The sequence below is a fragment of the Mustela lutreola genome, chromosome 9 (assembly GCF_030435805.1).
Source record: "Mustela lutreola isolate mMusLut2 chromosome 9, mMusLut2.pri, whole genome shotgun sequence".
Taxonomy (NCBI): domain Eukaryota; kingdom Metazoa; phylum Chordata; class Mammalia; order Carnivora; family Mustelidae; genus Mustela; species Mustela lutreola.
This window is the reverse complement of record NC_081298.1, coordinates 16221581-16246627: the sequence shown is the minus strand read 5'-3', so window position 1 is coordinate 16246627 and position 25047 is coordinate 16221581. Positions and strand designations below refer to the sequence as shown.

The 25047-nt window shown below is 51.1% G+C and overlaps 2 protein-coding genes across 4 annotated transcripts in view; both read left to right on the top strand.

Moving 5' to 3' along the window:
• Window positions 1–537: 537 nt before the first annotated feature.
• SGK2 (serum/glucocorticoid regulated kinase 2) lies at window positions 538–22456 on the top strand. 3 transcript variants are annotated; one of them, XM_059133108.1, is made up of 14 exons: window positions 538–706; window positions 1199–1275; window positions 6328–6387; window positions 6780–6829; window positions 7338–7395; window positions 7597–7680; window positions 8551–8682; window positions 9841–9953; window positions 10242–10278; window positions 11238–11324; window positions 13329–13424; window positions 14363–14518; window positions 16484–16573; window positions 20773–22456. In XM_059133108.1, the coding sequence occupies exons 3-14, from the start codon at window positions 6352–6354 to the stop codon at window positions 20935–20937; spliced, it is 1104 nt and encodes a 367-aa protein (XP_058989091.1). In that variant the 5' UTR covers window positions 538–706; window positions 1199–1275; window positions 6328–6351; the 3' UTR covers window positions 20938–22456. The 3 variants fall into 3 exon arrangements, with proteins under 3 accessions (XP_058989091.1, XP_058989090.1, XP_058989092.1); XM_059133107.1 differs by lacking the exon at window positions 1199–1275 and having other exon boundaries at window positions 539–706; XM_059133109.1 differs by lacking the exons at window positions 538–706; window positions 1199–1275 and adding an exon at window positions 5060–5240.
• A 1461-nt stretch (window positions 22457–23917) lies between these two features.
• Window positions 23918–25047, top strand: part of IFT52 (intraflagellar transport 52) — a 38699-nt gene continuing 37569 nt past the window's right edge. The window contains exon 1 of the mRNA XM_059133103.1: window positions 23918–24072. Within this exon, the coding sequence (XP_058989086.1) occupies window positions 24052–24072 (21 nt within the window). The 5' untranslated portion in view covers window positions 23918–24051. The remainder of the gene's footprint in view (window positions 24073–25047) is intronic.

Genomic DNA, 25047 nt, shown 5'->3' with positions numbered 1-25047 from the left:
CGGTGCCCCAGCAGGTGAGCTCTGGGCGGCAGCCTCGGGCTTGGCAGTGTCCGGCAACAAGGCTGGCTCAGGATAAAATGAGCTTTCCATTCCCAGAGGTGTCGGGGAAGGGGTCATGTCAGAGGCTGTGGTCCCCGCTCAGGGGAGAACCGTGTGAGACCAGCCCTTTCAACGGTCAGTCCTCCAGGCACTAAGGGAAAGGGGACGTGATTCAGCTGTTGGAATCAGGGCAGACCATGCAAGGTCAGCATTTGGGCCGGACCTGGGAGGTGGGGCGGGAGGCATTTCAGAGAATGGAAACGTGACAGGGTTGAAAGGCAACTCAGAGACCCTTCCTGTGAGGGTCAGGACACACGCCATCCTCGGTAGTCCTCACGAGGCTCGGGGAGCTGGCGTTGCCAGTCCAAGGTCACACAACTCGAATGGTGCAGTAGCTCTTTAAAGTTCAGAGGGTCCCCAGGGCCAGGCCTGTCTAGAAGCTGTCTTCCATTCAGGTCCAAGGTTAATTAGTAACCAGAAGGCCCTGCAGCTAGCTCCTAGCTGGCTCGGGAGCCAAGTGAGTGGGTGACAGGTCGCTCCTGACCGGGAAGGTTGTCCAGCACCGCGGGGCTGGGTTTCAGGTCAGCGGGACCATGCAGAGAGACAGGAGGGCAGAGCTGTGCCCCGGGCTGCTCCCCAGGACCTGACGGAGACCCCGCATTTTCAGGTGAGAGGCTCAGGCGTGAGCAGGACCCCTGCCTGCCAGCCTGTCGGTCGGGCTGCCAAACGGAGAAACGGGTCACCTGGCTGTCTTCGTTTCTGGCTGCCAATGTCCTCCCTTTCCTGCCTAGCACCCTCTTTCCTACTTCCTTTCCTACCATTTTCCTTCGTAACTATTCCTGCCCTCCTCCCTTCCTTCCTCACCCCTCCCTAACGCCTTTCCTGCCCCTCCATCCCGTCCATCCCTCTCAACTACCTCCCTGCCTCCCTGTCCCTAATCTCCTCTCCTCCTGATGGCAGCCACACCCTCCCGCCCACCCCGCTCAATTCCTTCCTTCCTTTTCTACATTCCTAACTTCTCCCTGCAGTTCTAGGCCACGGGCTTCGGCTTCGAGTCAGACTGCCTGGGTTCAAATCCCAGTTAGAGCGTTCGCCAGCTTGGTGTCTTGGTCAAGCCACTTCACCTCTCTGTGCCTCAGTTTCCTCCTCCTTCAAACAGGGATCCTGGTGGTTTCTAACCCCTGGCGCTGTGGGAACAAAACAAGACCAAGCTGGCCCTTAGTGGCACTGTCATTGGTATGTCATTGGTATGCACTGGCCAGGCAGGCAAACAAATCACAGTAGTGTGAAGACAGATGTTATAGCAGCAGTGGACACAGAGGAGGGGGTAAGAGTTTAGGGGATCCGGGGGGGCGGTGCAGGAGGAGGTCTGGCAAGGCTTCTGGGGACGGCAAATGAGGACAGAGGCGAACGGGCTGGCCGAGCAGACCAGAATGGTCAGGGCAGTGCTCCAAAGAGAGGGAACGGAGTGACCCCCACCCCCGCTGCAGCCAGCAGCCCTCGGGAAGTGTGAGCAGGTTGGTGCCATGATGGGCCAGAGGCGTATGCGTCTAAGCTCCAGCAGTTAGGAGGGATCACACCGTGCAAGTTCACGGGCATCCCTGTGGGTTTGAATAGTCACGATGAGGTATTGATGCCCAGCCTTCGGCCCAAAAATCAGAAGACGATGGTGCAGGTAAGAAAGAAGCTACAGGAGCTGTGAGCTGCATCGATGTGGGAGTTCCAGTCGAGGTGATGGGAGTGTGGTGGTGGGCAATGCATGTGTCAAAATTCTCCCCAGGCCTTCCTACCAAAGAATTAAGGGAACAGCAACCTCTCGAGACATTTTACACCAAGGTACGAAGATAAAAATTAGCTTAACCCTCTGTCACCTTGGGTTGTAAGCGTCCAGCCTTTCTTGGTGCCTATGCACAAATGTATACGTGCATATGTGTCTCTATTATCTTACAAAGATGATCTCCCTGGCACACCTACCATTTTGAAATGTCCTTTTTCTGCTTGACGTTGTGTCACGCATACATTCCCATTCTGATTTACAAATCTATCGTTTTCCGTTGGGCAATTTTCCATTTTATATATGTACTCTCCTTGATCTTATCAACTCATTCCTGTTTCATCACTCAAATACTGAGCACCGATCCTATACCAGATCCTTATCTAGGTGCTGGGGACTCAACCGTGAACAAGAAAAGTCTTTGCCCTCGTGGAGCCGATGTTCTAGTGCAAGACAGAAAGAGTTGATGACGAGATGTCAGAGTAGAACGTGCTCAGCAGAGAAAGGGGACAGGGAGCAGGCGGGAGCGTGCTGTATAGTGACCAGCCATCCTGCTGTGCCCCGGGACTGCTCTAGCTTTAGCCCCCAGAGTCTCACATCCCTAGAAATCCTCAGTCTCAGACAAACGAGGAAAATCAGTCATGCATAACGAGAAGAGGCCTCTCTCAGTGGTGACAGTTGAGCAGAGACCTCTGTGATGTTCCTGGAAGCCAGCCATGCAGGAGTCGGGGGTGGGGGAAGAACATTCTACGCAGAGGGGAAAGGAAGGGCCAGGGCCAGGAGGCCAGAGGGCACTCGGTGTGTTTGAGCGACAGAAAGAAAGTCAGAGAAGCTGGAGTGTAGAGAGCATGGGAATGAAAGTGGAGACGGTGACAGGAACCAGGTCACATGGAATCTCGCAGACCATGGCAGACTTTGGATTTTAATCCAAGGTGTGATGGGAAGCGACTGGAGTTTCTGAGCAGCCAGGTCACGTGGTCTGGCTTCCAGTGTAAAAGTGGTGCTCTGGGGGCGCCTGGGTGGCTCAGTGGTTTAAGCCGCTGCCTTTGGTTCAGGTCATGATCTCAGGGTCCTGGGATCGAGTCCCACATCAGGCTCTCTGCTCGGCAGGGAGCCTGCTTCCCTCTCACTCTCTCTGCCTGCCTCTCTGACTACCTGTGATCTCTGTCAAATAAATAAATAAAATCTTTAAAAAAAAAAAAAGTGGTGCTCTGGCTTTGGGTGGAGAAACATGCAGAAGGTCAAGCTAAAAATCAGGAGACAGCAGGGAGGCAAATGATGAGTGTCAGTGGCTCAGGCAGGGACGGGGCAGATGCTCTGGTGGGTAGCAGTGCTCCCTAGGTTCTATGGGAAGGTAGAGTCTCCTGGGATTTCATGGTGGACTGGAGTTGGGGGAAGGTTCCGTGTCTCTAGACCGAATTCCAAGTTGCTGGCTTGATTCTTTGAGCAGGTAGGAGATGGAAGACAGAGGAGCAGGCCGGAGCGGAGGGGAAGGAATGGGCGTCCAGACTCTTGGACGTGTTACGAGTGAGGTGCTTCCAGGCACCCAACTAGTGAATGGCCAAGAGTGCAGTTAGATACATAAACCCAGACTTAGGGGGCACCTGGGTGGCTCAGTGGGTTAAAGCCTCTGCCTTCGGCTCAGGTCATGATCTCAGGGTCCTGGGATCGAGCCCCACATCGGGCTCTCTGCTCAGCAGGGAACCTGCTTCCCTTCCTCTCTCTGCCTGCCTCTCTGCCTGCTTGTGATCTCTGCCTGTCAAATAAATAAATAAAAATCTTAAAAAAAAAAAAAAAAAAAACAGACTTAGTGCAGGAGAGAGTTTGGGAGCAAGGGTAGCTAGAGGTCTGAAAACGGAACCCCAGGACAGGCCACCATTTAGTGGCAAAGGAGGAGGCAGATTCGGCAGAAATGGAGAAAGAGCAGCAGGTTGAGATGGAAAGAAAACCAGGAGCTCCGGAAGCCAAGTGGGAAGACCGGGTGTACCTAGTCCTCCACCTCCAGAGAAGCTGGGCGAGCTGGGGCCGAGGAGCCCATCACTGGCTCTGGTACGTGGGAGTCACCGGCCCAGGGTCTTGGTGGAGGGCTGGGGTTAAAGCCTCTTTGGAATGGGCTCAAGAGAGAAAAGGAGGAAGAGTGGAAACTGAGTCCAGACAACTCTTTCAAGGCGTTTAACTGAAAGGGAGGACACCGAAGTGGAACTGAACTTGGAGAGGAATGTCAGGTCAAGAGAGGGAAAGTCACAGCCAGCGGGGGCTCTGAGCAGGCCATTTCAGTTAGGATTACTTTCATGATTATTCTCCTGTTCTACACCTGGCTGCTGAATAAAGTCCCATCAGGGTCTTGTTATTCAAAAGAAATGTCCTTGTGGTGGGTATGTGTTTTGTCAACATGACATCCTGCCCATCGGTGTATTGGTTCAACATTTCTAGTTTGTTGAAAGATGGAAAGCTCTGATATTGTTCACTTGGGTTTGCTTTGCTGGGACAACCCCCCACTGGTCCCCTGCTTTTCAGAGCCCAGTGAGAACCCCCAAGGCTGCTGGGCTCAGGTCCCTCCCCGGCCAACCTTCTTAGCCCTGGCCCCGTGGGTCCCTCCACTGTGGTGAATTGCAGAGGTCCAACTAAATGTGGCATACGGTAGCCACACAGAAAGTTCCAGAAAGGCAGGGGCTTTCTGTCAGGCCCCTTGAACTCTTTCATTCCCCAGAACACCCCTCATGAGTGCCTGGGGAGAGGAGGGATCCCGTGAGTACTTAATTATTGCACCACATACCACTGACACAGTTGGAGAGCTGTAGGCCAACCTGTCCTTTCCTAGAGACAGTGGGCCAAGGTCCTGGAGCAGCCAGCAAGGAAGGGCCCAAAGGGCCAAGTGCTCAGCAGGCAAAGACCAAGGCTGGCTGGACTGGGCCAGACACCTGTGCCTGAAACACCTACAGATTCTTGGAAGGCAAAGTGCTCTCAGCTGCCTTGGATGAGGTCTCTAGAACCTTAAGGAGTCTATGCCCGGCCTCGGTAGGCCCCAGGGAGCGCGTCTTCTTACAGACAAGCCCCCTACACACACAGACACACACACACAGCCTGAGCCATATACTCTCACACATTCGAACAAGCCTCAGGCGTCAGCAGGGCGTTCCTGCAGCTGTTGCCCACCCCCCTCCCACCCGCCCCCCAGGGGGAGGTGAGGTCCCTGGTCCCATCCTAAGTGCCGCTGGATCCCACGTGACATTAACAGCCCCCTTGCTGCTGTTGCTGCTGTTGCTGCTGCGGCGGGGAGTTCTGAGCTGGGTGCCGGGGCCGGGCCGGCACCAGGCACAGACACTTCGGCCCTTGTTGGGAGAACAGAGAGAGGCTCTCTTGTCCACGGCCTGTCCTCCGGCTCCAACTGCCGGTTCTTCCAGTGGCCTCTCCTCAGGCTGCACAGGTACGTGGGGCTAGAGAGGCCTGGGCCCCGCAAAGGGGCCTATGGGATCAACCCAGGAGTGGGTGTGGCAGCATTATGGGCCCTCGGGGAGCACGGACCCCAGGGGGCTGGCTGAAGCCAGGCTACACTCCCTATCAGGCAGATCTAAAGCTCGTTCTCTCAGGATCCCAGGATCCCACGGGCCTGGGCCTTTTGGAGCAGCCTGGGCTAGGGGATTCCCTCCTTTCTCCTGGGATGACTTTGTCAGCGCCCAAGGCCATCACAGGAGTGGTTGCTCCAGGATCCTCCCTTGTAAAGACGGGTGGTTTTTTTTACCCAGAGAGGCTAGGCTGTTGTCCAGGCTCCCCGGTGGGTCAAGGCTGTGGTCCTGGGATGTACAGTACCTACATCCTCCATGAGCACCTGGGTTCTTAGGTGGGATCTCAGTTCTTCCCCTTGGCCTTCCAAGCAGGCATATGCCATGAACATCCTGAGCCAGAGCCCGGACAGCCTCCTTCAGCCTGCAGCGTGGGAGCAGGAAAGACACTCCTAGCTGCAGAGACCAGCTGGTCACACTCTTCAAACAAACACTAGCCACGCTTGGGTCATCTCTTCGTGGCTCTAGCCCAGGCCCCCAGGCCACTTGCCATTCCAGGGGCATTAAGTAGAAGTCCATGCGGCAGGGAGATAACAGTCAGTACAACACAGATCCCAGCTCAGGGATGTCCCCAGGAATTCAGGGTTGCAGTGTGCCTGGGGAGCCCAGCCTTCCAGCCCTGGCCATCCTAGCCTTCCAGGGCCGCCCTGGCTCACAGGGATCTTGCCACACTGGCTGTCCCCAATCCTTGAAAACATTAAGCCTGGGAGGGATACCCCTGGGCATTCTCCTTGGCTCCTTCTTGAGATGTTTGGTTAGAGAGGCTGGGTTTAGGGTGTATCGGTTCTTGTCCCTTGCAGGGGTCATCAGCCTTGGGTTGGAGGTGTTCAGACTGGCAGGTGCATGGGGTTGGGGAGGGATGGAGAGTGCAGCAGTGCCTAAAGCCTTAGACAGGTGAGACTCCTTCCCCAACCACAGCTCTCTCATGCCCGGTCCCTCTTGTGTCCTCAGAGCCCACCTGATCGCTGCCATAGAATGGACTCTAGCCAGGCTGGGATGCCCAGTCCTCTGGTGAGTGAGTCTTGGTTCCCCTACACACCATCAGGGGGCTCACTTCCTCCTCCAGGGGAAATCCGGGGGATGCTCAGGCCAGCCTGGTGGGCCCACCTAGAGTAGGGGGTGGGGTACTGTCAGGGGTCACTGTCAGCTCACGGAAGTGGGCCATTTACAGGGTAAACAGGGCACAGAGTTGGGCAAGAGCTTCAAGAAAATGGGGTGTTAGGAGAAACAGATGAGATGGTGGGTGGTTGGGTGGGTTGGGAGACCAGTGAAAAGAAGGAAGGAAGAAGCAGGCAGGCTAGTAGAGAAGGGAGCAGGGCCTAGGCCAGGGGAAAGCAGGAGGCTGAGGATCCTAACACTCAGTCCCTGCTGATCTTACTAACTTTTCTGTCAATGTCTACCAGCCCTCAAGGGCCAATGGGAACATCAACCTGGGACCTTCGGCCAACCCAAAGTGAGTTCTGGTCTTTCAAGCAACTTTCCCTTGGGCTTCCTTCATACCCGGCTCTCCTCTCTTTGGGAATCAGATCCAAGTTCTCTGGTCTACCGTCAGGACCTTCTGCCACCTGGGACCCAGCTTTATCTCCCACTAATTCCCCAGGCTTTGCCCATGCTGAGTCGCATGCCTGAAACGCACCCCAAACTCTGCATTGTTAGCAATTCCCCACCCTTCAGGCCCTTCTCAGGTTTGGGGGGGAAGCAGAGTTCTTGTCTTCTTTTCAGTTTTGTCAGTTTTCTCCCCAGCTTGTCTGTTGGTTGCTTGACTGTGGTTCCCCAGGGGTAGGGGTCTGTCCTCCAAGTCCTCTTGGCTGGGAGAACATGGCATGCTTCAGTGGCCAGGAGGCTTGACTCTTGGAAAGCTCCCTCTGTTCCCCAGCTTCCAAGTCAAAGAGAAGCCTAGATTTCCTATCAGGAGCCAGGTTTTCCAAGTCCACAAATGTGTTCTTCTCCCTCCCCTGCAGCGCCCGGCCCACCGACTTTGACTTCCTGAGAGTCATTGGCAAAGGGAGCTATGGGAAGGTGAGTGACACAGGGAGGTTGGGAGACCTGGGTCTTCCCTTCCCCGGCCTTCTCCACCCTCTGCCTGTCGCTTGCACGCACAAAGCAGGAGCTCACAACTGTAGAATCCTGGACGCAGGGCCAGAGCAAGCGGCTGATGGAGAAATCCGAAGCTCAGAGGAGTCATCCCTTGTGGGGCCTTACGTTTGTGCTTCTGCTCAGGTCCTGCTGGCCAAGCACAAGTCTGATGGGATGTTCTACGCAGTGAAGGTGCTGCAGAAAAAGTCCATCTTAAAGAAGAAAGAGGTACCAGAGCTCGTGCTCAGGCATTTCCCCTCCTGCTTCTCGACCCCAGCCTAAGATGTTTTCCCGAGATGGGTCCCAGTGCTGAAGGACCCACAGGGCTGGGTGCAGCTGTGATCACAGCAGACAGAGGGCCGGGTGGTGCTGACGGTGGTGACCCTTTTCAGAGGACCCAGCCAACCAGCTCACCCATAGGGCTTTTCGGGAGGACCCCATCCCAGCTCTCTGCCGTCCACTGGGAAACTCAGGGCTCCATGGCCGATGAGCCCCCTCTGCCTTGTCTAGCTGCCAGTCTTCCTGTATGTGCAGTGTTGGAGCCCCTCAAGCCACAGCCAACCCACAGTTCTAGCTTCTTCAGCTGACTTGAGTCTCTTTAATTCCAAGCTCTCGAGCGGTACAGAGCAGACCAGGAGAGAGGACCATCAATCAGAGGGCTGAGGCGAGGAAATTAATGTTAACAAGGACATCCTGAGGGCAGATAGCCGAGGTCTTTAGGGAGGCCTGGCAGTTGGCCTCAAATGTGCGGTGTCCAGGCAGGAAAAACAGCATGAACAAAACCATAAGTGGGACTCCTTTTATGCGGTAATCACGTGTGCTTTCCTTATCACCCCTGGAGAGAGGCTCAGAGATTTCTGACCCAGGAGCTGGAGCTGCACGCACAAAGCTGCGGATAAAGCTGACCATTCAGAATCCTGGCTGCTGTGCAGGGAGCCTGGCTCTGAGGGCACTAAGGAGCCACAGTGGGTATTTGAGCAGGGGCATGAGAAGGTCCTGGGCAGGGCAACCCCATGAATGAGTGAGGCCACGTGGGCTGTGCCAGGGCACTGGGGGCTGTGTGGGTGGTGACATGCGCCCCTAACTATGACCCCACAGCAGAGCCACATCATGGCGGAGCGCAGTGTGCTGCTGAAGAATGTACGGCACCCCTTCCTTGTGGGCCTGCGCTACTCCTTCCAGACGCCTGAGAAGCTCTACTTCGTGCTGGACTATGTCAACGGGGGAGAGGTGGGTGGACCCCTAGGGAGGATTCTTAAATGCCTGGTACGTGTACCAGATTCTGGAATGATAGCACCTCATCCTCACAACAGACCCATTTTGTAGCTGAAAAATCGAGGCTCAAGAGGTAACTCCCTTGCTCACGGCCACCCAGCCTGTCCCTGACAGAGCCAGGATTTGAATGCAAGTCTGTTTGGCTCCCAGCCCCCCATTTCTTTTTTTTTAGCCCCCCATTTCTTGACTGCCCCCACACAAGGCTGCCCAGACTCACTTCAGCACACCTGGGCAAGGTCAGTGTTAGTGGAGTTCCGTGGTTAAGAATTCCGATGCCCTCTTTTTTATACCATAGGCCACTGCGGGGACGGGGTGGGGGGTAATGGGTCCCTGTGGTGAACAGAGACCCAAGGCCACCTGGTGACCCAGAAGCACAGCAGGGGGCGGCTAGGCCCCATCCTGGACTGTCTGTCTGGGCAGGTGATCCCAGACTGAACCTGTATGACCTCATGACTTTTGGCCTGATACCAAGAGGTGGGTTTTGCTCTGGATCCCTAAGTCCCCTGGTAGAGGAAAGGCCTTTCCCAGGCCAGCAAAACAGACCAAAGCAGTTGGCCCCCGGATAGATCTAGGCTGGGCTCAGTTTGACAGCTTACTGCTGGGGCAAGGGAAGATGCATCATCAAATGACCTGGGGTCCCATGGCAGCTCTGCCAGTTATGCGCTCCCTGGCTTTGGGCAAGTCACCTGACCCCTTCCAGTTGTCTCTTAGGTGAAACTGGCATCCTATTTGATACCCTAAAGGTAGTCAAGAGAATTAAATGAGGTAAGAGATGTGAAAGGGTCTGGCTTTGACCCTGGAATCTGGTAGCTGCTCAATCCATGTGAATTCATCTCTCCTGCTGACACTCTGGACACCCACGACTGCTCTGTAGTGTGGGGGCCAGCATTTTTTAAGTAGGCTCCATGCCAGCATAAAGCCCAATGTGGGGCTTGAACTCACAACTCTGAGATCAAGGCCTGAGCCCCCAAGGCGCCCCAAGCATGCCCCTGTCCGTCTGAGAACATTGCAGCTCAGCGAGCGGGTGACTCGCCCAGTTGCCCCCCACGCTGCTCTCTAGGAGCTGGAGCCCCCGCCCAGAGACCCTCTCTCACACACCTCCTCCCCTTCTAGCTCTTCTTCCACCTGCAGCGGGAACGCCGGTTCCTGGAGCCCCGGGCCCGGTTCTACGCCGCCGAGGTGGCCAGTGCCATTGGCTACCTGCACTCCCTCAACGTCATTTACAGGTGAGTCCCACCTGTGGCTCCGAGCCAGCTCTGGCCCTTCTGCCACAAATGCCAGGGGTCGTGTGGACCCCTAGGTCCTGGTGAACTTGGCCCTTTGTCCAAGGAGGACGGCTCAGCAGTGGGGGTAGAGTAGGAGCTTCCTTTCTGGCATCAAGTGCCCATTCTCCTTGGGCTCTCCCTCCACATCTCCGTGAGCCTCCAGGAACAGTCTGCCTGCCAGGATCCTGGGTCTCCTGCTCTCCTCACTAAGGGAGACATCACAGTGCTCTTTTCTCTTGTTTTTTACAGGGATCTGAAACCAGAGAACATTCTCTTGGACTGCCAGGTCGGTGTGTGTGTGTGTGTGTGTGTGTGTGTGTGTGTCTATATGTGTGTGCTTATGAACATGTGTGCAAGCATTGTGCCTTGTGCTTATGGATAGGGATGCATTCAGTTATGTGTGCACGTGTGTGTGTGTGTGTGTGTGTGTGTGGTTTGCGGGGGGGCAAGTGGAGGCTCTTGGACTTTGTAGTTTCTCTGTGTCTTAGACTGGGTCCCCTGGAAACAGATGGAGTGTTGAGTGCAGATGGTTATTGGGGAATGCTTTTAAGAGATCCAGTTTTAAGGGGATGAGAAGGCAGGACTGGGCACAGGAGAAAGCCCACCTGCATTGTGGTTGCAAATGAGGTTGCCTTGGCTGATCTTACAGGGGTGGGGAGGGTCCAGGCTGGGGTGACTCTTCAGAACCGTTCCAAACTGAGGCAAGGAATCTGGGCTTTTGTGCCCTTGAATTGACCGGTCACTGGGTTGGATTGCCCCTTGGGAGGAACATAACTTGGGGTAAGAGGAATGTCCCAGAAGTGGGGTATGGGCGTGACAGCTCCTAAAGGGGAGAGCTGAGCAGAGTATCCACTCACTCCAAGACCTCCACCAGCCATCCAGCTGCCACACGATATGGTTGTTTTCTGAAACACCAGCTCTCTGTCAAGGGAGCTGCCACCGCCAGTCCCCTCCAGCGACGATATTCATGGAGCTGCCATGTTGTAGGGCATGGGTCTAAGTCTGTGATAAGCTGTGGGGAGGGGGCGGGCAGACAGTGGAATGATACCCCCCAACCTTGCCCCTTGTACCGCTCCTGCATCCAGTCTAGGAGCTATGGGTCTCTAAGTGGAGCCTATAGCCTATGCCAGAGGCATGAGACTCCCCAGCTGCTGCCCTGGGGTAAAGCATCTGGGCTTTGGGGTTAGGCCTGACCATCCCTTTAGCTTAGACCACCTTCCAGCTTCTACTCACCCTCCTCTGCAGGGACACGTGGTGCTGACGGATTTTGGCCTCTGCAAGGAAGGGGTAGAGCCTGAGGATACCACATCCACATTCTGTGGCACCCCTGAGGTAAGCCAAACCTTGTAAGAGAGGTCAGAGGTCAGGCCATGAGCAGTTGAGCTTAGAGCCAACAGGTTCCACCGGGTTGGGGGAGGCCCAGTCCTGTCACCCAAGCCCTTGCCCTGAGCTGGCTGGTCCTCTGCCTTGATTTCCTCATCTGTCTAATGGGGGCACCAGCTCTGGGGGCTGCTGGGGAAGTTCTGCAGCAATACCGTCTTAGAAGAAGAGAAATAGCTATGCAGACTCTATACTCAAGGTAAAGTTTCCCAGCAGCCACATTTAAAAAGTAAAAAGAAACAGGCAGAATTCATTTTTGTAATATATTTTAATTAACCCAGTATATACAAAACATTGTCATTTCAGCATACAATCAATATGAAGTTGTTGAGATAGGTTATTCTTGTAGCCATGTGCAACGAGTGGCTGTCATGTTGGACAGCCTGCCCTACAGGGTGAAGTCCATGTGTGGCAGGAGGGCTTGGCCTGACAAGTTAAGATCAGGGCTGGCGAATACAAAATGCTAGTCTACTCCCCTCTTCCAGCTGCCAAGAGCCTGGGGGGCTAAAATCTGTGGGTCTCCGCAGTAATCCATACATGTCTGTGTGTCCTGCCAGGCTTCCCGGGAGCCTTGCAGGTGAAAATCTTTCCCTGGACTCCCAACAGGGTGTTGACCCTTGGACCTTGGACCCAACGGGGTTCGAAGTTGACCGATAATCTGGGTGGGGGCTGGGAGGCAGAAGCTGTAGGACTGGGAAGTGCCTCCTGATCTGGCATGGGACAGGACTTTTATCTGCTCTGTTGTTCTCGGTATGCTAGAAAATCTGGATCTCAGATCTCGGCTGGGCCTCCTCCATTTGGTTTTGGAGCAGCTGATGGAATTAGGTGATCTCTCTGAGCAGGAGCCATTGTCTGTGTTTGCATATATGTCAGCGTGTCCACTGGACAGAGCTGGTGTCCCAAAGCTTGACAGCCCAGCTATCTCTTCCTTGGACATTGCCAGGGGTGAGGAGCAGGGCAAAGGACATCCTGGATTGTGGAGGAGACATGGGGCTCCAACACATCACCTCTTCCATAAGTCAGCTACTGCTGTCATGCCGGGAAGCACAGACAAGAGTACCCATAGTTGCTCCCATTGTTCAAGGCCTGCACATATCCTGTTATGCCCAGATGAGCCCATAGCCTTAAAACAGCCCCCAGGGAGGGATCCTGCAACCCCATTTTACAGAGGAGGAAATCAAGATTCTGGGAGGTTAAATGAGCCCCTCCTGGGGCTCAGGTCTGGATAACTTCCTGTCCCTCCCACATCCACACAGTCTCTCCAAATGGCTCTTGTCCGTTGCTGAGACTCAATGGCAGAGATGCCAGACAAAGGGGTCACCCCACCCTTGGGTTTGGCAGAAAGCATAGATCTGCCTCAGGTAGTCATCTTGTTGGAAGGCACAGCTCTGTGGCATGCATTCATCTGTCACTAGGAACTCCTCTTTCCTGATTCCTATGCATCTCTCTGTTACTGAGGTTTCCAGTACAAGTATGTGCCGCATTTACTTCCACTTCAGCATTAGTCTCCCCAGTGCACTGTGAGTACTCACAGGGTTTTCTGGTTCCCAGGACACTGATAGGATGCTTTTGTGCAAATTAGATAAAGGCACCCCCTTGGGCACATTAATTAGAAAGAGTTACTCTATTAAACATTAATCAAGTTGCCAGATATAACCCTATACTAGGGTTATGGCTTGGTGAGTTAATCACTGCCAGGCTTAGAACTCTGTATATCCTTTTGGCTGGTACTTTTGTATTGTGCACCACTTATACAACCGTGTAAGTCTACCTTTGCACGTTGGCAAAGGGTCAGGCACAGAGTAGGCCTTTGGCAGATGGATGATGATTGAACATATGCACGTGCATATCACAGCAGGATCAACCCCTGGTGATCTTTTCTTCTAAGTGCCCTGTTTACAAGTGGGGAGACTGAGGCCGAGTGTCTTTCAGATAAATGTATTTTCTCCTCAACAGTACTTGGCTCCAGAAGTGCTTCGTAAAGAGCCTTATGATCGGGCAGTGGACTGGTGGTGCTTGGGGGCCGTTCTCTACGAGATGCTGCAAGGCCTGGTGAGTGGGCTGTGAGCATCTTCAAGGGACATGTGGCTCCAGGAAGAGATGGGGGTGGGTCTCTCCCTTGTGTTTCCTCCTCTGGCTCTTCAAGGAACTGAATGAGCCATCTTTTTACTCCAAGCTCAAAAAGATGATGTCTGTATTATGGATGTTTCTTCAATAAGGTTAGTTAGCCCTTTACAACACACCATCTCATCTATGACCCCTTCAGCAGCAAGAAACAGCCTTGGGAGACTGCCACTGGAGGAAATGGAGTTGTTCTTATTTACAGGGAGGGAAACTGAGGCTCAGAAAGGTCGCAGTGCCGGAAGTCTGTGGAACCAGCCCCGGGCTGCCTGCTCAGAGGGACACTTGTGTAGACTTACCCTGGCAGACACTGCTCTGGTCCAGCTTCTTTAGCAGAACGTGGTGGATATGAGAGATGGGCTCTGTGGAGTCAGGAAGAAGCAGCAGAAGCAGGAGGCGGGATAAAGAGTCTCAGGAAAGAGTGGGCTCTGGGCATGGGAGCGGGGTCTGGCTCTCTTCCTGGCCATGTGGCTCAATCTCTTGAGCCTTGTCTTGTCCAACAAATCACTACCTGTCTCCAAAGACGGCTGTGCGGCTAGGCTGGAATCACGAGGGCAAAAGTGTTCACTTTGAAAAAAAAAAAAAAAAAAAGTGTTCATTTTGCAAAGCGCAGATTTGGTGCCCAAGCTGGGTTAAGAGAGCTGGGATAGGGGATGCTCCTGGGCGGTCCCCTCTCAGCCCTCCCAGTGGCCCTCTCCCCTAGGCCGGAAGTGAGGTCTCTGTTTCTCTCCAGTCTGTGGTGTGAACCATTGCACAAGACGCAGTCTGGCTGAATCCTTCCATTACCTGGCTTTGAGCCAAGTCTCCCTGAGACCTTTCCCCACTTTAGCATGGATGAGCCTCCAGCTTCTCTCTCTCTCTCTCATCAGCCACCATTCTACAGCCAAGACATGTCCCAGATGTATGAGAACATTCTGCACCAGCCACTGCAGATCCCTGGGGGCCAGACTGTGGCTGCCTGCGACCTCCTGCAAGGCCTTCTCCACAAGGACCAGAGGCAGCGGCTGGGCTCCAAATCAGACTTTGTAGGTGAACTGCCAGCAGAGCACTAGTCCCTGACGGGGGTGTTCAGCTTCCTGCAGAAGCAGCTCAGATGCACAGTGATGGGCATCCAGCTCCCCTCCAAAACCGGGCATTGCAAACTCCTTCGTTTGGAAATTCACAGCTGCTACTACTGCTTCATTACTTCCTTTATTCTAGTTCTTGAATTCATCCAATGTTTACTGAGCACCTGCTACTGCCAGGCATTGAGCTAGGTTGTAGCAATTCAGTGGGCTGGGTCTATGCCCTTGTTATGTTGATTGGGGAAGGCAGACAACAAACAAACATTATGATATATATGATTACAGAGTGTGACAAGCACCAGGAAATAAATGAACAGTGAGTCAAGATAGACAATAATGGGAGGGAGTGAATTTACAGTGGCATAGTGAAGTAGGTCTACTCCGAGGAGGGGACAACACCTTTTTTGCACACAGCATGTACCAAAGTCCTGTGGCATGAACAAAAAGAGTGGTCCACTTTGCTGGATTTTGAACAGGGCTCTGGCAAGACCCAATTTCAGTTTTAAGATATTCCTCTGGTTTCTATGCAGAGAGAGGACCGGACTTGGTTTTTGCCAGTGCCAGGCTGGGCATTCAGGATACAGAGATGAGTAATTCACTCTTGATTTCTATAATGAATTCAGGATTTTTTTTTTTTATTAAAGTAGAACTTGAAAAATAATCTTATATTCTCTAGTCAACAAGAGATAATTTGAATTTATAAAAGAAAGACCATAGTGCTTTTCTCCCTGGAAGTTTGCTTTCTCTTCTAGCACAGTGGTTGTGATACACGGACAGACTATCTGGGTTCAGATCCCTCCTCCACCTTCCTCGTCCTTCCTAGTTGCAGAACCTTGGGCAAATTGCATAACTTCTCTCTGTAAGCTTCAGTTTCCCCATCTGCAGTGATAACACCTAGATCACAGCTGCTATAAAGATCATGTGAATTAATATATACAAAGCCCTTAGGCCAGTGCTAAGTGTTGGTACCCGGAGCCCCACATGCCGGATACCATGAAGTGTAACAAACATTTAGGGCATTTTTCCACCCATCCCTGGCCAGCTTAAAGAAGGGGACTCTCATGAAGACTAGTCCCCTTCTTTCAAGTGGAAATTTGCATCTTAAAAATATGTATGATTTTTCAAATAAGGGATACATTCCCATAGATCCAAACTCAAAGGATATTAAGAAAAAGACCCTTTAGTTACCTAGTTCCTTAATTTATAGTCAACCAGTGTTAATCCATTTCTTGAGTCGTCAAGATCTTTTGGATCCGGCTCTTTAACACCTACACGGGGCATGGGGTGGGGAACATTTATGATGTAGGGAGCTGGAGAATCATTCCTTGTCAAACATGAATAGAGAGGGTCCTGCTGGGATAGGAGGAACTTGATGCTGACATTGGCTTAGATTAGGAAAGAAGTAGTGAACGAGGCCCAGGGCTGAGTCCTAAATTCTGGTCTCCAGGAAACTGCAGTTTTTCTTGGGGCTTTACTTCCGTTACCTTCCTTACTGAGCAGAGGTGGTCTATTTCTCTGGTTTGCATTCTAGAAGAATCAAGATGCACTGAGGCAGGTGGATGGGGTGGGGAGATCCCTGGGAACTCCAAAGGCAGGTTCTGCACTTGTTCACTGACATACCACCACCATGTTCCATGGTGCTGGCATAGAGTAGGTGCTCAGTAAATAGTTGAGGAATGAATGAATGCTATAGGGGAGGAGGGTTTGGGTTCTAGATGATGGTGAAGGGAAGAGACCTGGCTGCAGAACAGCCCTTTGTCCCATGAAACCAGCTGGAATTACAAGTTACTTTCCCAGTAAAGGTTTTAGAGCTTAACAGCCAGCTGCCCGTAGAGTTGGAGCGCCCAGACATGAGGAGTCAGGGGGTGGGGTGGGGGAGGAGTGCCGTGGGGAGGGCTACTTGTGATCAGCACCTTCTTCCTACAGCTTGAGATAAAGAATCATGTATTCTTCAGCCCCATAAACTGGGATGACTTGTACCACAAGAGGCTGACTCCACCCTTCAACCCAAATGTGGTAAGAGGTCACTGTGTTCCATATTCTGGTTTTCTGGGGCTGGTGGGAGAGATCTGGGCCACTCTCTTTCTACAGGTGGGATAACCAGGGGCCCAGGTCCACATGGTAAGTTAGAGGCAAAACGGGGTCTAAGCCCCAGAAGTCCTGACTGCCAGAGCCACACTGTCCCCCACCCCTTCATTCTCAGCACCAATAACCTTCATTGCAGGGCCCTTTACACTGTTTAAAGCACTCTCTGGGGACTCCTGGCTGGCTCAGTCAGTGGAACACATGATTCTTGATCTCTGAGTTGTAGGTTCGAGTCTCATGTTGGGTATAGAGATTCCTTAAAAATAAAGTCTTAAGGGGCGCCTGGGTGGCTCAGTGGATTAAGCCTCTGCCTTCGGCTCAGGCCATGATCTCAGTGTCCTGGGATCGAGCCCCGCATCGGGCTCTTTGCTCAGCGGGAGCCTGCTTCTCTCTCTCTCTCTCTCTGCCTGACTCTCCGCCTACTTGTGATTTCTCTCTCTGTCAAATAAATAAATAAAATCTTAAAAAAAAAAAATAAAGTCTTAAAAAAAAAAATGGGGCACCTAGGTGGCTCAGTTGGTGGAGCATCCGTCTTCAACTCAGGTCATGATCGTAGGGTCCTGGGATCGAGCCCCACATTGTGCTTCTTGCTCAGCGGGAAGCCTGCTTCTCCCTCTCCCTCTGCGGGCCACTCCCCTTGCTTGTGCTTTCTCTCACTCTCTCTCTATCAAATAAATAAATAAAATCCTTAAAAAAAATTTAAAAATAAGTAAATAAACCCCTTTTTGTCACATAGCACACCCAGATGGAACCAAGCCCTGTAAAATTCTTTTTTTCCCCTGATAATAAAAGTGGCATATAATCATTATAGAAAGTGTGTAGGGACGCCTGGGTGACTCAGTCAATTAAACATCTATCTTCGACTTAGGTCATGATCGCAGTTTACTGGGATGGAGTCCCACATCGGGCTCCCTGCTCAGTGGGGAGCCTGCTTTTCCCTCTCCCTCTGCCTGCTGCTTTGCCTACTTGTTCTCTCTCTCTCTCTCTCTGTGTCAAATAAATAAAATCTTTTATTTGACGGGGAGAGATCACAAGTAGGCAGAGAGGCAGGCAGAGAGAGAGAGGGAGAAGCAGGCTCCCTGCCGAGCAGAGAGCCCAATGCGGGGCTCAATCCCAGGACCCTGAGACCATGACCTGAGCCGAAGGCAGAGGCTTAACCCACTGAGCCACCCAGGTGCCCCTGAAATAAATAAAATCTTAAAGAAAAAAAGAAAGAAAGTGTGTAAAACAGTTTAAAACAGCAAGGTGGAAAAGTTTATTATCTCACTGCCCAAGAGAAATTGCTGCTGGTATATTCCCTCCTGTCTTTTTCTATGTGTTTTTACATAGATTATACTTAATACATATAGATATCTTCTCTCCTTACCTTTCTTTTCTTGCTAGAAACCAATGTCATTATTTCCCCCAAATCATACAAAACTTTATAAGTATCATTTTATTTATTTATTCATTTTTTAAAAGATTTTATTCATTTATTTGACACAGAGAGAGAGAAATCACAAGTAGGCAGAGAGGCAAGCAGAGAGAGAGGGGGAAGCAGGTCTCCCGATGAGCAGAGAGCCCGATGCAGGGCTCGATCCCAGGACCCTGAGATCATGACCTGAGCTGAAGGCAGAGGCTTAACCCACTGAGCCACCCAGGCGCCCTAGAAGTATAATTTTAAATGGTTACATAAGATTTCAATCCTCCATTGGTGATATAATGTATTCAACTATGCTCTAAATGGTGAGCTTTAGGTTATTATCATTCTTTCTTTATCATAAAAGTACTGATGAACACTTTTAAGTGTGTATCTTTGCCCCGGGTTCCAGTTATTTCCTTAAGATGGATTCCAGGTAGGGAGTTACCAGGTCAGAGAATGTGAACCTGTTTCTTTCTTTCTTCTTTTTTTAAGTAATCTCCCCATTTTAAGTAATCATCCAATGTGGGGCTTGAACTCAAGACCCTGAGGTCAAGAGTCTCTTGCTCTCCTGACAAGCCAGCCAGACACCCTCTAGGCTCTTGATTCCCTAACTCTGCGACGGGGAGTAAAATCCACTTCCTGCCAGCAGGGTCTGCTGGAGAATTCTCATCTTCCTTTCTACAATGTGTGCAATTGTTACTGTTTTCAGCTTTGCAAATTTGTTAAGTAAAACATGGCATCTCATCCTGTTTTAATTTCTTTTATAGTGAAGGTGGTTAGTGTTTAATTAGCAGTGTTAATTAGTGCTGATATTAATTAGCGGTGGCAGTGTGCATGAAAGGAGCCCCATTTGAAGGAGACGTTGGAGGTTCTCTCAACTGCTTGCAAAGCGTCCCGCAGTGTCACACTGCTTGCATCCTTGTAGTTCGCACACCTCAACACTGCCAATGTTTGCTATCTACACCTCGCCTTTTGTGAATTACCTATGCACAAACATCTCTTTGAGCATCAGAGTCCTGACAAGTAGTCAGATAGGATACTCTGAGTCCAGGTACCTGGAAAGTTTCTTTATCTGGGGGTGTGGAAAAGACCCTGACGATAATATTGAATGTACACCCTGGAGAGAGAATAATGTAAAAAATGGTAGACAGGGCGGAAATAGAATGCAGCGAGTGGACTGTAAAGTGAGACATACCAGGGGTAGATTCCTGGTTCTGTTGTCTACAGCTGGGAGACCTTGAATATGTTTTGTTTTGTTTTTTAAGGTTTTATTTATTTATTTGACAGACAGAGACCACAAGTAGGCAGAGAGGCAGGCAGAGAGAGGAAGGGAAGCAGGCTCCCCACTGAGCAGAGAGCCCGATGTGGGGCTCGATCCCAGGAATCTGGGATCATGACCTGAGCTGAAGGCAGAGGCTTTAACCCACTGAGCCACCCAGGCGCCCCTTGAATACATATCTTTAACATCAGTATCATTTGTAAAAAACAGAGAAAACATCTGTCTTATCTAGGACCACACAGCTATCAAGAGCCAGGGCCAGGATCCACACTCTGGTCTTGGAACCCTGGTCCCTGAGCTGGGACCCCTGTGCCCTGTGGCCTTTTTGAGAAGCTGGACACCATGGTTCGTTTGGTTCTACAGCCTCAGGCTTGCATACTCAAGCAGATCTGTGGACCCTTCCCCTTGCTCACCTGTTCATTTCAGAAAACCCTGGTGGACTAGTGTTCTCCAGAGGCTGTGCCTTCTTCACAAAGAGGATGGTTCATTTAGCTCATGCTGTCTAACAAGCCACCCAGGAAACTAGGTGTCTTCAAACAATTTTGTATTTCATCCCGGTTCAGTGGGTTGGTTGGGTGAGTTTTTTGGGCCGGTGCCAGGCCAGCCGGTCTCTGTTGGGCTCTATCATTCCAGTAGTCTAGAACTGCCTCACCCAAATGCAGGGCAGTTGGCCAGCATCTGACTGCATTCTCTTCTGAGGCCTCTGCTACTCCAGCAGACTTGGACTTGTTCACGTCACTTGTTCGGACTTGGACTGGACTTGTTCACATGGTGGCCTAGGGTTCCAAGGGCAGCAGGAGAGAACAACTTCCAGTGTGTGTTTTTCAAGTCTTGGCTTGCCTCCCATCTGGTAACGTCTCATTGTCGCAAACAAGTCGCATGGCTAACCTGTGTTAAAGGTATGGAGAGCTGGACTCCAGCTCCAAATGGCGAATGGAGGATGTGTGACCATTTTTACGATCTCACACCCAGGTCTTCTTCCCCGATGGCAAAAACAGCCAGTCACTCTCTACCGTATTTATTTTATCTTCTTCACAAGGTCTGTCAGCACCCCAGATTGTCTATTTGTCTATTTATGTACATGTTCATTATCAGTCTTCCTACCCTCTGCATAATACAGGCTCCATGAAAACAGGGGCCCATTCTGTTTTGTTCTCTCCTGTTTCCAGTGCCATGAACAGTGCCTGGTAGGCATTCAGTAAGTGCGTGTTGACGGGACTTGTCTGAGTGTTGGTGTGGAGCAGGCAGGATGCCAGGAGGTTGGAGGCACTGATACATGGCTAGTGGGCCACGAAATAAAATTACTAACAAACACATGTGTCAATGTCAGCTAAAGGTGAGTATCCACAAGGCCCTCAGAAGGAGACCTAATAGCCCTCACAGGTCTGTGGGTTCCTTAAACAGCTCGGACTCCCGTGTTCCCATCTCACTGTTGGTTTCTATTCACAGGCAGGACCTGCTGACTTGAAACACTTTGACCCCGAGTTCACCCAAGAAGCTGTTTCAAAGTCCATTGGCTGTACTCCTGACAATGTGGCCAGTAGTTCTGGGGCCTCCAGTGCCTTCCTGGGATTTTCCTATGCACCAGAGGATGAGGCCATCCTGGACTACTAGAAGAGAAGTGTTCCTAGACTAGTGTAACCACTGAAGACAGCTGGTATCCTTCAGGAATTATCTTCCTTACCTAATGCTGCTAGTAACAGAGACTCAGAGTAACAAGGACTTACATAAGGTTACATATATCTTTCCAGCACATAAAGGAAGAATGTTGTTAGGTGGTCCAAGGCTGGTTGGACAGGTCTTCAGATACTGAGGCTTTCTGTATTTCTGCTGTGCCGTCTTCGGCAATTGGCTTCCAATATTAGGATTGCTGTATTGCCACAAAGTGGTTGCTAGAGCTCTATAGTCACTGCTTCTGTGTCCTGAGCAAGGAGAATGGAGGCAAGGAGGGGAGAGCAAAATAGCACCTTTACGGAGCTTCCCCAGAAGCACCCACCAATGGCTTCTGCTCATTAGCCATCCACTCCTACCTGCAATGGAGGCTAGGATATGTGGTTTATTAGCTGGGCACATTACCACCCTTAAAAACACAGGCTCTGATCCTAAGAAATGTGGGGTAGGCAACCAGCATCTCTCTACCAAAGGATCTCTAGGTGTTTGGATTTTTATCTCCACGTGTAAAATGACAGAGATTTCATTTTATATGTCACCTCTAGGCTATCCCCCAGCATGCTCTCATTTTTCTCTGTTGATGGTGTCTTTTTCTTTGTTGTGGGTGGTATTGGACGTTTGTTTTTAGGTTTGCCTGCCTGACATCTGAATCCTTTCCTATGTCCAGAGAATCTCCTAGCTTGTGAGCCCCGATGAAGGGCAGTAATTACCTCTACTTACAGTGGCTGAAAATGCTAGATAACTGATTTTCCCAGCCTCCCCTGCTGTGAGGGCCAGGCATGTGGCCCAGGGACGCACCTGTGCCATATTTTGACTCAAGAAAGGGACTAGAACCTTTCATGTGGTAACTGTGGTAACAGTACCCACAAAACCTAGTAGGATGGATCATATTGCCTTATTTCCGTGGCAAAGTGGTTCTTTCTTTCTTCTTCTTTTTTTTGGTCCCCCACAGACCTGTGGTTCATCAGCTACTTCAGGGTGGGCTCATTGGCTTTTTGGCTTGTGGACAAGGAGGGAACTTTAACATCAGTGTGTGCTGGTGATTTTACTGCTTTCTCTTCCTTTTTTTTTTTTTTTTCCCCTCAGCTTCTTGTCCCAGAAATAACAGGGGATGGTGCTGGAAAACACACCAATGACACTAACACTGACCTACTGAAAGCTGTATCAGGAAGAGTTACTGTTACCCTATGACATGTGCTAAGAACTTTCAAAGAAACGCTCTGATTTGGTTTCTATCATAACAGCACCTGTTAATTGACAAATGTGGAACATGATGGAGAGCCCCATTCCCCCAACTTCCCAAAGCGAAAAGCAAGAGTGTAATTGTCAGTAACGTGATAGTACTGTCAAAAGTACACAACCTGCTATTATGGGTTGTGAAACACATAATGCTTCCATGTGGTCTAAGATTGTAAAGTCACAAAATTTTCACCAGGATAGAGAATAAAAATGGAGAACTATATGGAATGGATCATGCTTCATCTATGTTTATTGAGCACTTTCTGATCTTTGCATGCGTTATCTGCAATCCTCACAATAAACCAGCATTTAGAAATTATTAACCGCACTTTACAGATAAGAAACATTCATTCTGATAGATTAAGCAACTTGCCCAAGGTCACCCAGCAGGTACAAGGCACAGCTGGGAAATGAACTTGGTGGCTGCTGATTTTTAAACCCGCTGTTCTCCTGCAGGTCTCAGCAGTGGGAGAAGTGCTCTGAGCAAGTCCTCCTTTAGGTTTCTGGCAAACACTGACCGTACATCAGGCAGAACTCCAAACCTGTCCAAAGCCTCAAGTGGCACAGCCTGCGCCCTCTCTAATGGGAATACATCACTTCGATCTTACTAATTTTGCACCAAAATGCAGCATCCCCATGAAGAGAATCCTCATCCTCTTCTCCATTTTTTAACTTTGCAGTGACAGTAGTTTAAGGCAAAAGAGAGTTGTGTGATTCAAGCTCCTAAAACCGCTACTACTGTGTACCTATTGACAAACATATATGTAAAACCAAACTGCTGGTTGACTCTCTGCTCTTGGTTTGAACCAGCGAGGAAGTGGCATTGCAGTCCACACTCTCTCAACGGCCGGCAAGGGGCGCTCCCTTGGAGCGAAGGATGGCCTGTTTGTGGTCACGGGTGCCTGGCTTTTCATATTGAAGGCGATGGCAGAGCAACCTCTATGTGGCTTTGGCTTTTTGGCAGAGCAGTTCCTTCTCCAGCCTTTGCCTTCATGAATATTACTCTACTTAATATTAATCATATCTCTGCTCTTACGGGCCGCCTTTCAGACCATCTCCGGGCCCTCACAGCTCCCGTAATAATACAGTTTATATTACCACTGTTTTGTAGCATCTGGCCAACCTCTAACTCCCTGTCCGGGGAGGCCCAGAGGGCGGGGCTCACGACCACACCACGGGCCTACCGCAGGGTCCCTCAGGGATGCTGGGCTCATCAACGAAGAACGATCTCAGTGACCATTCGCACCCCTAAACCTAACCACCCTCTCCCAGGAAGCCCTTCCTGGGCTCCCAAGACCCTGAGCCCCTTCCACGCAGTGCACGGAGCCCCTAATCTGCGTTCGAAGAACCCGCACCCCGACGCAGGGTCCGAGCCGCCCCTCGGCTCCGCACCTGCGCCCTTGGGGTCTAGGCTGGGGCATTCCCCCGTCCCCACCCCATCGGAAGCCTTCACTCTTCTCCCTCAGGGTGGAGCGAAGTTTGGGTCCTAGGGTCCTACCATTTTTATCAGTCTCTAAGAATACTTGGCATTGAAGGACGAAGCGAGGTGGGCTTTTCTTCGGCTTAAAGTTAATTCACGTTCCGTTTGGGTTTACCCCCTCAGCCATCATAATGGTACAGTCCCCTAGTAGCCCCGCCCCCTGATCTCCTGCCCCGTGACGCTCTAGGCGAAATGGCGTCTTCCTGTTACTGTCGTCATTACGTTGCTCCGGCGCAGGTCCCCGCCCCAGTGCGCCTGCCCGGCGCGCCGCCTCGCACCGCCGTTGCTAAGAGGCCTTGGATACCTGGCCGCGGGATGCTGGGCGGTGTCAGGTGAAGATGGTGGTCACTGGGCCTCAGGTAAGAAGGCCTCCGAGTGGGCTGAGCTTGCCGGGCCGTTGGGGCTGCCTGGGGGCTGGCGAGGGTCGCGCCGGCCTGTTCCTGAGGCCTTTGGGCCAGTCTCGTGGAAAATCGAGATTGGTTGGGGTAAAGTAAACTGGGGCCGCGGATGTAGGCCGGGATTCCGAACCTCACACTGGGTTCAAATCCCCATCGCCTGCGACTGGGCGGATTTTTAGTCGTCTTGCTGAATATGAAAGAGCATTGGCCTAGGAATGGTGACATCTAGTCTCAAGCCTTTTTCCTAGGAATCGTGCTTCTAGGAACTTGTCCTACAGCAAAAATCATGGCAAAAGCTGATGTATGTAAATTCCAGTGTGTTTGCGATGGCAGAATCATTGAAAAGATGCCCATAAAGGTGGTGATTGAGTTCATTATGGCATAACTACGCAAGAGTGCATACAACCTACTAGCCTAACTAGTAGACTTTTTTTTTACCCCCTCAGGAAACTGGTAAAAACTGGATACAATATTGTGTCTACATATTGGGAAGAAAAGAGTATGCACAGATGGTTGGAACATGAAAAGATAGTGGTGCTGTAATCATAAGCCTTTTATTTTATTTTATTTTTAATTTAAGATTTTATTTATTTATTTGACAGAGACACAAGTAGGCAGAGAGGCAGGCGGGGGGTGGTGGTGAAGCAGTTTCCCTGCTGAGCAGAGAGCCGGATGCGGGACTTGATCCCACGACCCTGGGATCATGACCTGAGCCGAAGGCAGAGGCTTTAACCCACTAAGCTACCCAGGCGCCCCAAACCTTTTATTTTTTAAGATGACAAAATTTAAAGTTCAACTGGAATAAAAAAAAAATATGTGAGGCTGGGCAGGAAAAATTCTAAAAAGTAAGGGCAATAAGGAGGATAAGCTCTGCAGCACCACCAGATAGTATAAAAGTTGTAAATTAATAAAGTTGTAATTTGGGGCGCCTGGGGG